This window comes from Sinohyriopsis cumingii, chromosome 19 (assembly GCF_028554795.1).
Source record: "Sinohyriopsis cumingii isolate HCF-2022 chromosome 19, ASM2855479v2, whole genome shotgun sequence".
Classification (NCBI taxonomy): domain Eukaryota; kingdom Metazoa; phylum Mollusca; class Bivalvia; order Unionida; family Unionidae; genus Sinohyriopsis; species Sinohyriopsis cumingii.
Genome location: NC_142979.1, coordinates 56077427 through 56092365, shown reverse-complemented (window position 1 = coordinate 56092365; position 14939 = coordinate 56077427). Strand labels below are relative to the sequence as shown.

Here is a 14939-nt window from a genome sequence, read left to right as displayed (position 1 = left end):
TTAGGACTGGTCGGCCTGGTGTCAGGATAATGTGACTGGGTGGGACATCATGCTACATGTCTGCAGCATGATGCTCCAGTGCTAGACATCACTAAAAACTGCCACATTGCAGACATCGTAGTGATATGACTGAAAAAATATTAAAAGCTACATTAAAAATTCAAATCACATCACAACACATATCTGCATTTTTTAAGTACAACCACTCCTTCAGTTATTGACAAACTGTCTTGAATACATTGACTTCAGTAATTCTGCCATAATGATCTGACCATTTTCAGCTCATTTCTGCAAAGTAGAGGGTACTTTTATTCTACCCTTGGTATCAGTGTGTACAATTTTGTGTTTTAAATCAAGCCCAGTTGAAACCTAATGGCTGTATCCATCTATATTAGTATTAATACTACACCCTTACCATAAAAGGAGGTCATTGTGAGATACATTTCACATTGTACTGGCTTAGATCATGATTTAGCACCTCAAAAACTGGATAGGATACTTCACATTCCTGGTCGATTATGTAGTATGTAAAAGCTTCATTCTCTGCTGTTTGACTTGGTTTCATGAAGTGTATTTTAACTTCATTCTTTGCTGTTTTGTACGGTTTCCTGTAACATGTATTAACTTCATTCCCTGCTGTTTTTCATGTTTTTTTGTAGCATGTATCATCTTAATTCCCTGCTGTTCTACATGTATTAGATTCATTCCCTGCTGTTCTACTGTTCTACATGTATTAGATTCATTCCCTGCTATTCTTCATGGTTTCTTGGGATATGTAGTTTAATTCCCTGCTGTTCTACATGCATTAGATTCATTCCCTGCTGTTCTACATGTATTAGATTCATTCCCTGCTGTTCTACATGTATTAGTTTAATTCCCTGCTGTTCTACATGTATTAGATTCATTCCCTGCTATTCTACATGCATTTCTGGGTAAGTAGTTTGATGTAATTTACTTTACAACAATTTGTTATCTATATGTTTTTCTTTTCTTTTTATGTTACACATGTTCTGTTTGGCAGTTCTCCATTGAAAACCTTTTATTTTTGTTTATGTTTGGCAGCTGAAAATTTCTTTTTTCTTAATTATATGTTTACCTGGCCTCAGATGAGTTCTCTCAGTTAAAAATCCCTTAGACTATGTTTATAACTGATCAGTCATAAACTATTTTGTAAATTATAATTTCTTAGCTGTTTGTCTTAAAAATACAGAGTGATATTTAAATGCTTGTCACATAAGGCAAGATGTAGCAGTCATAATGTCCTTCCATCCATCTAGCCATCTGGCATCAGCTTTTGGATGATCATTTATTTAAATGTCAGTATTTCATCAGATTTTACCTTTAAAACCAGTGTGGAAAGAATATAACACACAATTAAATGTCAAAGAGCTCGAAGGTCAAGGTCATGGAGCAGCTGTCCTGTTGGCCTCAAAAGCTGCAGCACCTTTATTTTATAGCCATACTACTCAAAGAGGTGGAAGCCCATCCATGGCCAAGTATTAGTATATCTTATCACCATGCCAAACAAAGAAGTGGAAGCCCAACCCTTGCCAAATACTAGTATATCTTATCACCATGCCAAAGAAAGGAGTGTAAGCCCATCCATGGCCAAGTACTAGTATATCTTATAACCATACTACACAAAGAGGTGGAATCCCAACCATGGCCAAATATTAGTATATAACCATTCTACTCAAAGAGGTGGAAGCCCATCCATGGCCAGATACTAGTATATCTTATAACCATACTACTCAAAGAGGTGGAAGCCCATCCATGGCCAATTACTAGTATATCTTATAACCAAACTACTCAAAGAGGTGGAGGTCCAACCATGGCCAAGTACTAGTATATCTTATCACCATGCCAAACAAAGATTTGGAAGCCCATCCATGGCCAAGTACTAGTATATCTTATAAACCATACTACACAAAGAGGTGGAATCCCAACCATGGCCAAATATTAGTATATAACCATACTACTCAAAGAGATGGAAGCCCATCCACGGCCAGATACTGGTATATCTTATAACCATACTACTCAAAGATGTGGAGGTCCAACCATGGCCAAGTACTAGTATATCTTATCACCATGCCAAACAAAGAGGTGGAAGCCCATCCATGGCCATGTACTAGTATATCTTATAACCATGCCAAACAAAGAAGTGGAAGCCCAACCATGGCCAAGTATTAATATATCTTATCACCATGCCAAAGAAAGAAGTGGAAGCCCAACCATGGCCAAGTATTAATATATCTTATAACCATGCCAAACAAAGAAGTGGAAGCCCAACCATGGCCAAGTATTAATATATCTTATAACCATGCCAAACAAAGAAGTGGAAGCCCAACCATGGCCATGTATTAATATATCCCATCACCATGCCAAAGAAAGAAGTCTAAGCCCATCTATGGCCAAGTACTAGTATATCTTATAACCATACTACTCAAAGAAGTGGAAGCCCATCCATGGCCAAGTACTAATATATCTTATAACCATACTACTCAAAGAGGTGGAAGCCCAACCATGTCTAAGTACTAGTATATCTTGTAACCATACTACTAAAAGAGGTGGAAGTCCAACCATGTCCTAGCACTAGTATATCTTATAACCATGCTACTCAAAGAGGTGGAAGCCTATCCATGGCCAAGTACTAGTATATCTTATAACCATGCCAAACAAAGAAATGGAAGCCCAACCACGTCCAAGTACTAGTATATCTTATAACCATACTCCTCAAAGAGGTGGAAGCCCAAACATGGCCAAGTATTAATATATCTTATAACCATACTACTCAAAGAGGTGGAAGCCCAACCATGGCCAAATATTAGTATATAACCATACTACTCAAAGAGGTGGAAGCCTATCCATGGCCAAATACTAGTATATCTTATAACCATAATAGTCAAAGTGGTGGAGGTCCAACCATGGCCAAGTACTAGTATATCTTATCACCATGCCAAACAAAGAGGTGGAAGCCCATCCATGCCCAAGTACTAGAATATCTTATAACCATGCCAAACAAAGAAGTGGAACCCCAACCATGGCCAGGTATTAGTATATCTTATCACCATGCCAAAGAAAGAAGTGGAAGTCCAATCATGGCCAAGTACTAGTATATCTTATAACATACTACTTAAAGAAGTGGAAGCCCATCCATGGCCAAGTACTAGAATATCTTATAATCATACTACTCAAAGAGGTGGAATCCCATCCATGGCCAAGTACTAGTATATCTTATAACCATGCCAAACAAAGAAGTGGAAGTCCAATCATGGCCAAGTACTAGTATATCTTATAACATACTACTTAAAGAAGTGGAAGCCCATCCATGGCCAAGTACTAATATATCTTATAACCATACTACTCAAAGAGGTGGAAGCCCAACCATGTCCAAGTACTAGTATGTCTTATAACCATACTACTCAAAGAGGTGGAAGCCCATCCATGGCCAAGTACTAGTATATCTTATCACCATGCCTAACAAAGAGGTGGAAGCCTATCCATGGCCAAGTGCTAGTATATCTTATGACCATGCCAAACAAAGAAGTGGAAGCCCAACCATGTCTAAGTACTAGTATATCTTATAACATTACTCCTCAAAGAGGTGGAAGCCCAACCATGGCCAAGTATTAGTATGTCTTATAATCATACTACTCACAGAGGTGGAAGCCCAACTATGTCCAAGTACTAGTATATCTTATAACCATACTACTCAAAGAGGCAGAAGCCCATCCATGGCCAAGTACTAGTATATCTTATAACCATACTACTCAAAATGGTGGAAGCCCAACCATGGCCAAGTATTAGTATGTCTTATAATCATACTACTCACAGAGGTGGAAGCCCAACTATGTCCAAGTACTAGTATATCTTATAACCATACTACTCAAAACGGTGGAAGCCCAACCATGGCCAAATATTAGTACATCTTATAATAATATTAATCAAAGAAGAAATAATAATATCATCTACTGTATATTATTTGTTCCCTTTTCTAAAAGATCGTTGTTTCTTTGTTGGAGTTATTGCATTTTTTTCCATTGATATAAAAATAGCTCCTTGATAATGACAATTATTTAAATTTGAGTGCATGATATTAATAATATTATATCATAAATAATATCCAATACTGAATTTAAACATACACTTAAAATTATGTTTGTGCCCTACATTTATTAGTTTTTTTGATAGTTTTTGTTACTTAAAAATATGTGGAAATGCTATATATATATATATATATATATATATATATATATATATATATATATATATATATATATATATATATATATGCTGATGTTCCATTTATGGTCTTGTACTTTGGGATAGTAATCTTATTTTATTCATTATTAAATATCCAGTATAATTCATCCAATATAAAGCTTTCCCTGATTCTAATACATTATAGAAACTGTTGTCATGAAGCTATTGCAGATTTATTTCTTTTTTGTACTCTCTCACACTAAAAACCATAACATCACAATTATTAATATTTCTGACAGTTTATCATGGATTTATCTGTAGATAATTTAGACATTTGACCATGGCTGTACCATATTTACTTGCTTTTAAATTAAGCAGCATAAACCCTGATATATCATGGCATAATGTGCTGGCAGATCAGGTCTATGTTGCTTGTGCTACTGATTACTCCTGGCAAACTCTACAGACCCAGATCTGCTGACATATTATGCAACAGCAGATCAGGATCATTATAGTTTGCAGTTTGACTCAACCTTTGAGGGAGTATTTATTTTAGTTATTTTACATGTTAAAATCAGTTTTCTTTATTCAATCTATGTATATAGAATATTGGAAATACTTATTTAAGATTCGTAACTAATTAAAGAAGAAATTATTAAATATGTATTTTTAGCAGTGTGAAACCTTTAATTGAGTCAAGTGTTACAGAATGTTTTAAGATTGTTTTTATCTTCTTTTTCTTTGCAGACCGAAGCCTATGGTGGTATCAGGGAATTATTATTTGGCTACAGAAATTCTATCAACAATCTGTTTGAAGATGATCTGTAAGTTCTAAATTAATGGAAGTAATTTTCACTGTTAGATGGGTTCAATATTCTAATATATGCTGGTCAGGTATTTTAGCAATAACTGTGCACATTTAACAGATAAATAGTTCATTGATTTGACCCTTTTACAAACCATTATCACCAAGTTCATAGGTCTAGTCTGAGCCTACACCATAACACCTCCTGATCACACAACACATGCATTTAGTGTTGTCCTGATGACATACATTAAAAATCATTTGCAACACTGTAGCATGATATTTTGCAACATCACATAGTGATGAGAGAAAGCAGTGGAAAATTCTTAACGTTATGTGACATATGACTCTCAAATTTGTGTTCATTGAATAATATAATATGCCACTTGTTGCAAATAGCTCATGACATAAAATAATATCCAATTCATTTAATAAATTTCATATAAAATGCACACATTTAGTATGAGAAATATGTTCATCTTTTTACCACATGATAATTTTGTAACAATAAATTTTTCTTCATGTCAAATGTGGTGTCCAAGACTATCTGCATGATGAGTCTAGTTTCAGTTTCCTAATTTTCATCAAAATTCATTGGTAGACATTTTGGCTAGGGCAGTATGCTATTGAATTTTAAATTTTTGCCTGGATCTAATTTTTATCAGGCTATATAGGTATAGTCTGACAATACAAACTCGTTTGTTTGTACCCCCTACCGATTTAAATAATGGAAACCTTTAATGTGATAAAAAGTGCAAGGAACTTAGTCAATTCATACATTGATTTATAGTTTCTAACCTGCCTGTGAGTGGAGTGGCCCTAACACCATGATCTTCTGCGCATTTCATGCTTAACATATGTTTTCAATGTAATAGACGGACATGCTCGGATCCATTTCCAGTTCCTGGACAAGTCCATTTTCAACAAAAGTGGTGTATCACGATTACAGATGTACATACATAAGTCATCTGCTTCCGATATTTACAATGTTGAATCAAGTAAAGGAAAATAATGACAACAACAAATTTGCTTTTCACGTGGATTTAACAAGCGGTTTAATTTCTATGTTCATGTGTGCAAAGGGATATAATTCCAAACTCTCAATGTAATGGTAATTTACGAAATTATCCGGCAGTAGCCAAACAGGATGAACTACGTCATTATTTTGTCTGAAGGAAATAAACTTGCCTATAGTGTATGCAATATGGTGCCGTGTTAGTATGGAAAGTCCGTTAAGCATGAAAGGGTGCAAGGGATGCCAGCATTAGTGCCATTCTGGTCACAGTTAGGTTAGAAATTATAAATCAATGATTCAATTGACTTAATTCTGTGCACTTTTTATCACATTAAACGTTTTCGTTATTGAAATCGGTAGGGGGGTACAAACAAACGGGTATGTATAGTCAGACTATAGTCTGCAGTTGGGCACAGGTAACTCTCTGTTAATTCTTGAGCAAATTGGTCAGAGGTGAAAGTAACTGGAGTTAAAATTACCACTTTTGGTTCCATATGACAAGTCTACTTTCCTCAGATATCTGGCACTCATTTTTATATCAACTTCATGTCTTCATTACACTTGAGGAAAGGCAGGTCCCTATGGAGTCTGTGATCAATCAGTTAGAGACTGTTGCTGGACATTAATGTTAATTTTACATTTGTATTACCCATGTTTAGTCAGGGGATAAGTCATTCTTCTGATATCTATGTTATATGGAGAGAGAGTGGGATTTTTATAATCTTTCCTCATTAGAGTCAAGGTTACACAGGAATCCTCATGTCCATATGGCAGTCCATCCTTCCATCCATCACACAATCTTGTGAACACAACTTGGCCGTCAGTTTTTGATGTCATGAGACTTGGTAAATGTGATGATCATCACCTGAAGAAGTGAATATGAACAGATCATTTTGCTTCCTTCTTTTTAGAAGAGTTATTGCCCTTTTCAATGGAACTAATCTCAATGTTCACTGGATCACCATGAAACTTGGAGAATGTTATGATCATTACCTGAAGCTGTGCATTTTGAGAAATCAGTTGGCTCACACAAAATTTTGTTAGAGTTAATGCCCAAGTGTCTTTCAGCTGGAGGAAGTGTATGACCAAATCTTATGAATGTGACAAGTCTGTAAGTTTTTCATGTTGAAACTTGTTTGAATGTACATGTTATGGTCATGATCTGAAGATGTTCCAAGCACTGTGCTGTGGTGATTTTTGTTAGAGTTATTGACCTTTTTTGTTAGAGTTATTGACCTTTTTTGTTAGAGTTATTGACCTTTTTTGTTAGAGTTATTGACCTTTTTTGTTAGAGTTATTGACCTTTTTTGTCAGAGTTATTGACCTTTTTTGTTAGAGTTATTGACCTTTTTTGTTAGAGTTATTGACCTTTTTTGTTAGAGTTATTGACCTTTTTTGTTAGACTTACTTCTCATTTTTACTTGCAACAGTGCATGATAAACTTTTGAATGCAAGTAGTCAAACAGATTTCATCACTAAACTTGAGAAATGTTGGTCATTATCTAAAGTTGTCTAAATGATACGTCACTGGGATTCTTGTTTTTGGTTCCTGCCTTTTATACTTGCAACCGTATGCTGTGTATAATCTCATGAATACAACTTGTCTCATGTTTTTAATGGATTGCCATGAGAAATTGCATGTTATGGTCATCATATGAACATGTGCATATTAACAAATTACTGCCTTCCTGCAATTTTCAATAGAGTTATTGCCTTTTTGCAGCTGAATGTAGTGTATAACAGAATTATGCTAATACAATTTGACTTGCAGTTTTTATGGATATTTATATTATGGTCATCTTCATAAGATACTTGAGTTGACCAATCATTAGACTCGCAATTTTCATAAGACTCATGACCTTTTTGACTCTAGACTAGAGGTGGGCAAATCATGACCCATGCGCCAGATCCTGCCTATGACCAGATTTTATCCATTCATTTGCATTTTAGGGTGTGGCTTTAAAAATCACTTATCTGGCCCACCCCCTTTGGGAAGCTGTCCATGCATGGCCTAGAGTTTTCTTTCATTTCCATGGGGGTAGGTGTGGAATGCAGGAGGGGTGGTGGTATATTACGTGAGAAAATTGCTTACCAATTCTCTAATTTTCCTTGGTAAATAAATGCAGGTTATGTATGTTGTTATTTTAGGTCCGAGAGGAGCCATGTTTACAGAACTGCTGGGAAGACCATGATAGCCAAAATCAGCGATAGCTTAAACACAGACCAGATGTCATTTGGTTCCCTGTTTTTCATACAGACAGTAGGAGGCCTTTACTTTTTATAGCTCTACTGGTCATAGACCATTAGAGCTTATGGGATGGCCCATTGTCCACCATCTATCATCTATCTTTTATTACCCTGTGTCTGTCTATGCATTAGCACTAGTTTGTTGTCACTACTCCATCTAAACCTCTTGAAGGATTGACACGAACCTTTACACAAACATTCATCCCACTGTCTATATGATCCTAAATGAAAATGGTGCTGCTCAGACAACAAGTATGGGTGTTGCTGTGGTCAGCTTGAAAATCTTTGTTATTACTAATCCTACTTGATGGGAAGTCATATTGATATTAGCTTTAAATAGAAGACTTCTTATCCTGTCTAGCTGGTCCTGCTTGAAAATAGTAGTGATCTTACATCAAATATAGTTGCCAAGATAGCCATTTTAAAATCTTGTCATTGTTTTAGCCATTTTAAAATCTTGTTATCACTGCTTCTCCTGATTGTAAAGCAATATTGCCATGCGGTTTTGATTGAAAGATTTGGTATGATGTTAAGATGGTGCTGATCTGACACCCTCATATGGGCACCACACCAACCATTTTGAAAATTTTGCTATCACTACTTCTTCTGAACAGACCACTCAGGTGGACTAGTGGTTAGAGCATTTGCCTCAGATGCAGGAGGTCATGGGTTTTGATCCTTGGCCGAGTGATGACTGTTACAGCAGGCAGCAGAGTGACAGTAGACTTTCTGTAATTTTTGCTATCTATATAAAGCTCCTGTACAGCAGACAACAGAGTTACAATAGACTGTGCATCATTTTTTACTATCTTTACAATGATTCTCTTACAGCAGGCAGTAGAGTGATAGTAGACTGTGTATCATTCCTTACTCACTATATCTATTAAGATCTTTTTACAATGGGCAGCACATTGACAATAGACTGTGTATCATTATTTACTATTTATATAAAGCATTTGTTACAGAAGGCAACCATAAATTAGCAAATATAACATGCATCCAAGTAGAACATGCCCTCATGTATACATGCAGTTTTCATACTGTGTGTAAGAAATGGGACCCACAGGTTATTCATAATAAAAAACAAACATGTAAATGACCAAAGTCTGTGTTGGCTCCTTTCATTTTACAGTAGCTCTGAATCCAGTTATGATGACAACAATGAATCATTTCCATCAATGGTAGTTTAAGATTTTAGTAAAAACAAACAACATTGCTGCTCTTCAGAAATGTTTTAGTTATTAAAGTGAAGATGCTGATTTTATTATGTTGATCTTGTCTTGTTATTCTATTGTCTTTAACTTCAAAAAATTTAGCTGAAATGTAAAACATAACTTATATAATCAATATTGGACTTGTTTGCTTTTTTAAACCTGGAGCATATAAAACAAGAAATATGTCTTTTAAAATATTACTCCAACAAGGTAATACATGCATGTAAAAATGAGGGTGGACATATATACCCCAGAGGGGGAAGGGGGGCATGGTAGGAAAAAACTTGGTTAATCTGCATGTTATATTCACTAGTTTATGGTATTTATATAAAGCTCTTGTTACAGAAGGCAACAGAGTGACAGTAGACTGTGTATCATTTTTTTTTTACTATCTTTTACTATCTATACTAAGATCTTGTTATCACTTCTCCTGAATGGATGCTCATATTCACATGTGATTTCACCTGAGGACTTATGTTTTCTGTTTGGTCCTAGGTGAAAATATTACATCTGTTATAGCTGCCATAACAACTAATTTGAAAATCTTGTTACTGTTCAAACTGTCAGACGTGATTTCAACACCAAGCAGTTAAAAAAGCAGAAATATTCTTATCTTGAATTCCTGAAAATTCTTTGCAGCCAGTAGAGCACCAGTCCCTACTGTGGACCATTGTCTTGTTTGATCCAGGTTCAGCCTGAGTTTGTTTGTGTTTGTTCCATAAATATACAAAAGCCAAGGTGTAGTGATATGCTGTTTAAAATATTTAAGTAATATTACAGAATTAATAATTTTCTTAACTTTGAAAATATGAAGAACTGTCAGATATTAGGAAGAATTAAAGACAAAAGAAATCTGCTCTTGACAAATAGCTGGCAGCATACAAAGGTTAGGTGTGATGAATGGCAGAAGAGTGACAGTAGACTGTGTATCTTTTTTGCTATATATATATATATAAAGTTCTGTTATAGCAGACAGCAGAGTGACAGTAGACTGTGCATCTTTTTTGCTATATATATATAAAGTTCTGTTACAGCAGACAGCAGAGTGACAGTAGACTGTGCATCTTTTTTGCTATATATATATAAAGTTCTGTTATAGCAGACAGTAGAGTGACAGTAGACTGTGTATAATTTTTACTATTTGTTTAAATCTCCTGTTACAACAGGCAGCAGTGTTAAATTAGACTGTGTATCTTTTTTATTATTTGTATAAAAATCATGTTACAGCAGGCAACAGAGTGACAACAGACTGTAATTTTTTCTTCTATCTATTTAAAGCTCTTGTTACAGCAGGCAACAGAGTGAATTAGATTGTGTATCATTTTTTACTCTCAATATAAAGCTCCTGTTACAGCAGGCAACAGAGTGACAGTAGATTGTGTATCATTTTTTACTCTCAATATAAAGCTCCTGTTACAGAAGGCAACAGAGTGACAGTTGACTGTGTATAATTTTTTACTATCTATATATAGCTCCTGTTACAGCAGGCAGCAGAGTTACAGTTGACTGTGTATAATTTTTCACTATCTTTACAATGCTTCTGTTACAGCGGGCAATAGAGGGACAGTGGACGGTGTATTATTTTTTTACTATCTATATAATGTTTCTGTTACAGCAGGCAGTAGACTGTGTATCATTCATTACTCACTATATCTATTAAGATCTTTTTACAACATGCAACACAATGACAGTAGACTGTGTATTGTTATTTACTATTTATATAAAGTTTTTGTTACAGAAGGCAACAGAGTGACAGTAGACTGTGTATCATTGTTTACTACTATAAATTAGAAAATATAACATGCATCCAAGTAGAACATGCCCTCATGTATACCTGCAGTTTTCATATTGTGTGTAAAAAGATAGAATCCACAGGTTCTTCATAAAAAAGTATAAATGACCAAAGTCTGTGTTGGCTCCTTTCATTTTACAGTAGCTCTGAATCCAATTATGATAACAACAACGAATCATTTTCATCGATGGTAGTTTAAGATTTTAGTAAACACAACAACATTGCTGCTCTTCAAAAATGAGTTAGTTATTAAATTGAAGATGCTGATTTTATTATGTTGATCTTGTTATTCTGTTGCCTTTAACTTCAAAAATTTTAGCTAAAATGTTAAACATAACTTATATAATCAATATTGGACTTGTTTGCTATTTTAAACTGGGAGCATATAAAATAGGAAATGTGTCTTTTAAAATATTACTACAACATGGTAATACAGGTAAAAATCAGTGTGGACATATATATCCCAGAGGGGGAAAGGGGCATGGTAAGAAGAAACTTTGATAACCTGCATGTTATGTTTGCTAATTTATGGTATTTATATAAAACTCTTGTTACAGAAGGCAACAAAGTGACACTAGACTGTATCGTTTTTTTGCTATCTTTTAGTATCTATACTAAGATCTTGTTACAGCAGGCAACCAAGTGTGCTGTAGACTGTATATCATTGTTTATTTAAATTATCAAGCTCTTGTTACAGCATTTTCTACTTTTAGACCCTGCATACCTTGAAAAACATGAATCTGTATATGGTTCCTCTGGCAATGGAATTAGCTGAAGATAGTTTGATTCATTGTCCTACAGTAAAGGTAAACTTTTTTAATAGTTAGAATTTGTATTAGTCCATACTAATCTAATTTTAAAGCATATTCCTTGTTGTGTCTCCATAAATCTTACTGTGTATACCGTATTTCATGTTATTTTTTGTACCCCAACAGGACAACTGTTTTGTTAACTGAGAATCTGTTCAGATTAATTTTATTTCCCTTCTTCTACATTTGTATCAATGAGAAAATATAATGATTGATATATTTGTTCTGTTGTTGTCATTACAATATATACTGCTATTCATTGCCAACTGGACAATGTCATTAATGAGCACTCTTTATTACGTCAGTCAGTGTAACTAAGAAACGCGTGCATTTAAAAATGAGTTCAAAAGCCATTTGAATTTATTTATCCAGTAAAAATAATATCTCAGTACAGGAAGACACGAAGACCACAGACCATTGGGCAATTAATCTTATTGTTTAAATATTGTAATGCAGTAAAAACTATAAAAACCCAGTTAGTTTTAATCATGAATGCAAAAGTCATTGACTCCGGGAGTTCAATTTATGTATAGTTAATATCTTCAAAGATCTTGGTCTGTTCGTGCTTGGGCATGTCTTCATTATTAGGTTTCTTCAAACCCCTGCCAAAGGGAGAGACTTTTATCCCACCACCACCTAAATGCACTGAACCACCAAATGAAAGGCAGAAAATTGGACCTGGATGGCCCAGAAAAGACAAAGGTGAAGTACATCACCTGTCTGTTACTTCAGTTACCAAGATTGCCAATGTAAAAGATGATGCTGAACTGCACAGATGAGATATTGTTGCAGCAGATAATACCATCATACCAAAAGATACTATTGAAAAGGTGCCCATTGTTGCTGAAAAATTTCCTGAGCTTGCAGTAGACAAGCTGGACTACAGCCAAGATATGAGGGATATAAGCCAGTTTCCTGCAAAGTCACCAGTAAGAGGACAGTATAAGAAATGGGACATTAACGATAAAATAAGAATTGTTGTGGAGGCAAAACTATGTGGAATTAGACCCATAGCTGCAAAGTACCACCTTACACCAAGTACTTTATCAAGCTGGATAAAAATGGATTTCTCGAAAAATATTCAAAGGACAAAGAAAGGATCTATCCCAGGTGCCAGCCAACCCTTGACATATTCGCAAGAGAAGGAGCAGGAAATTTTATCTTGGTTACTCTGTATGCAGGACCATCACGTACCTGTAACAACTGAGATGTTACAAAATTATACTACTGCAGTTATTCACGAGTAAAACCTAAAGTTTCAGGGCTCATTAGGATGGGTTGATGGATTTTTCAAGCGAAATGGACTTGCACTGAGATGTAGAACTTCAATATCTCAAAAACTACCTCGATATCAAGAGGAAAAAATAGACTGCTTTACCAGATATACAAGAAGGCTGTGGGAGGATGAGGAATTTGATGAACATTTAATTGGAAATATGGATGAAACGCCAGTGTATTTTGACTTGGTTCCAGGGAAGATAATTGATAAAGTCGGAACAAGAGAGGTACGTATTAGAGGTACCGGCAGTGACAAGTGCCATTTAACTTGTGTATTGACATGCCTGGCATCTGGTGACTTGTTGCCACCCATGATAATCTTTCGGGAAAAAGAAACTTAAAAATTCAAAAAATCCCAAAGGGAGTTGTAGTGAAAGGTCAACAAAAAGCATGGATGGATGAACACCTAATGTTGGATTATATTGTTGAAGTTTGGAAAGTACACACGAAGTGTGCACCTTCTCTCCTAGTGTTGGATTCATTCCATGGCCATTTTACTGATGGAGTAAAAAAAACTCCATTGAAAAATCCAGAACAACAATGGCAGTAATGTCCGGTGAATGCACAAGTAAACTGCAGCTACTGGATGTATATCTAAATAAGCCTTTCAAAGGACTGCTGCAGAATGAATGGTCAACGTACATGAAGGACCAGGCTTCCAGAATATTGCAACCAGGGAAGCTGGTGAGGAGGCAACCAAAAAAATTCCAGTCCCTTCAAAGCAGCAGATGATTGACTGAAGAATTAAAGAAGAAAAGGACATGATAATCAGTAGCTTCAAAGTTACTGGCCTTTCAAACGTAATAAATGGTAGAGAGTACATAAGGAGTGACAATGCAGCTCCATTGGAGAAGAATGAATGTTTGAGGGTCTTGAGCTGGAAGACTTGTAAAACTCTTGAAAATTATGAATGTTTCATTGCATCATGTTTTTGCCATTGTTTTGTGCATTCATCCAATGTTGGATCACAAATAATATCCTTGAAAATAACATGTTGTGTTTATAAATACAAAAATATTTTTTATACACATTGCTTTGTTATTCTCTCTATCTCGCTCTCTCTTAAATTCATTTGCCATTTTTTTTCTCAACTGGCTTCAGAACAAGTTTCAGTAGATTAATATTGTTCTTGAGCTAATGGGCTTGTCGTATATATTTTCAATACCCGATGGTAGCCTCATTTCCCTATGTAGAGCCTCCTTAATTTGATCTGTAGAGGTGAATCTGGTCCTCAATGCAGTATTTACTGGAAAAGACCAAGCTAAAGGTCAAGCATATTTAATTAGCATGTCTGCATAGCCATGTGGCACAATGACAATGGATCATAATTACAACCAAAATGATTTATTTATTCAGGTTTTAATTGCCAATGGAATATAATAGTGCCCTTGTAGTGTTTACATAAGGAATAACAACTGACAGGTAACTGAACAATAAAGATTATTCTCTCTCTCTCTCTCTCTCTCTCTCTCTCTCTCTCTCTCTCTCTCTCTCTCTCTCTCTTATATAACAACAACCAGATTCTTGATTTGAGAGCAGAATGAGACTGGATTTGTATATAAGTTTTGTACGTCAG

The 14939-nt window shown here is 35.2% G+C and overlaps 1 protein-coding gene across 2 annotated transcripts in view; it reads left to right on the top strand.

Moving 5' to 3' along the window:
• Positions 1-14939, top strand: part of LOC149775741 (uncharacterized) — a 138473-nt gene that overhangs the window by 71000 nt on the left and 52534 nt on the right. For both annotated transcript variants that reach the window (XM_089943309.1, XM_089943308.1), the window contains 3 exons: positions 4951-5027; positions 8172-8283; positions 11990-12082. In XM_089943309.1, the coding sequence (XP_089799435.1) occupies positions 4951-5027; positions 8172-8283; positions 11990-12082 (282 nt within the window). The remainder of the gene's footprint in view (positions 1-4950; positions 5028-8171; positions 8284-11989; positions 12083-14939) is intronic.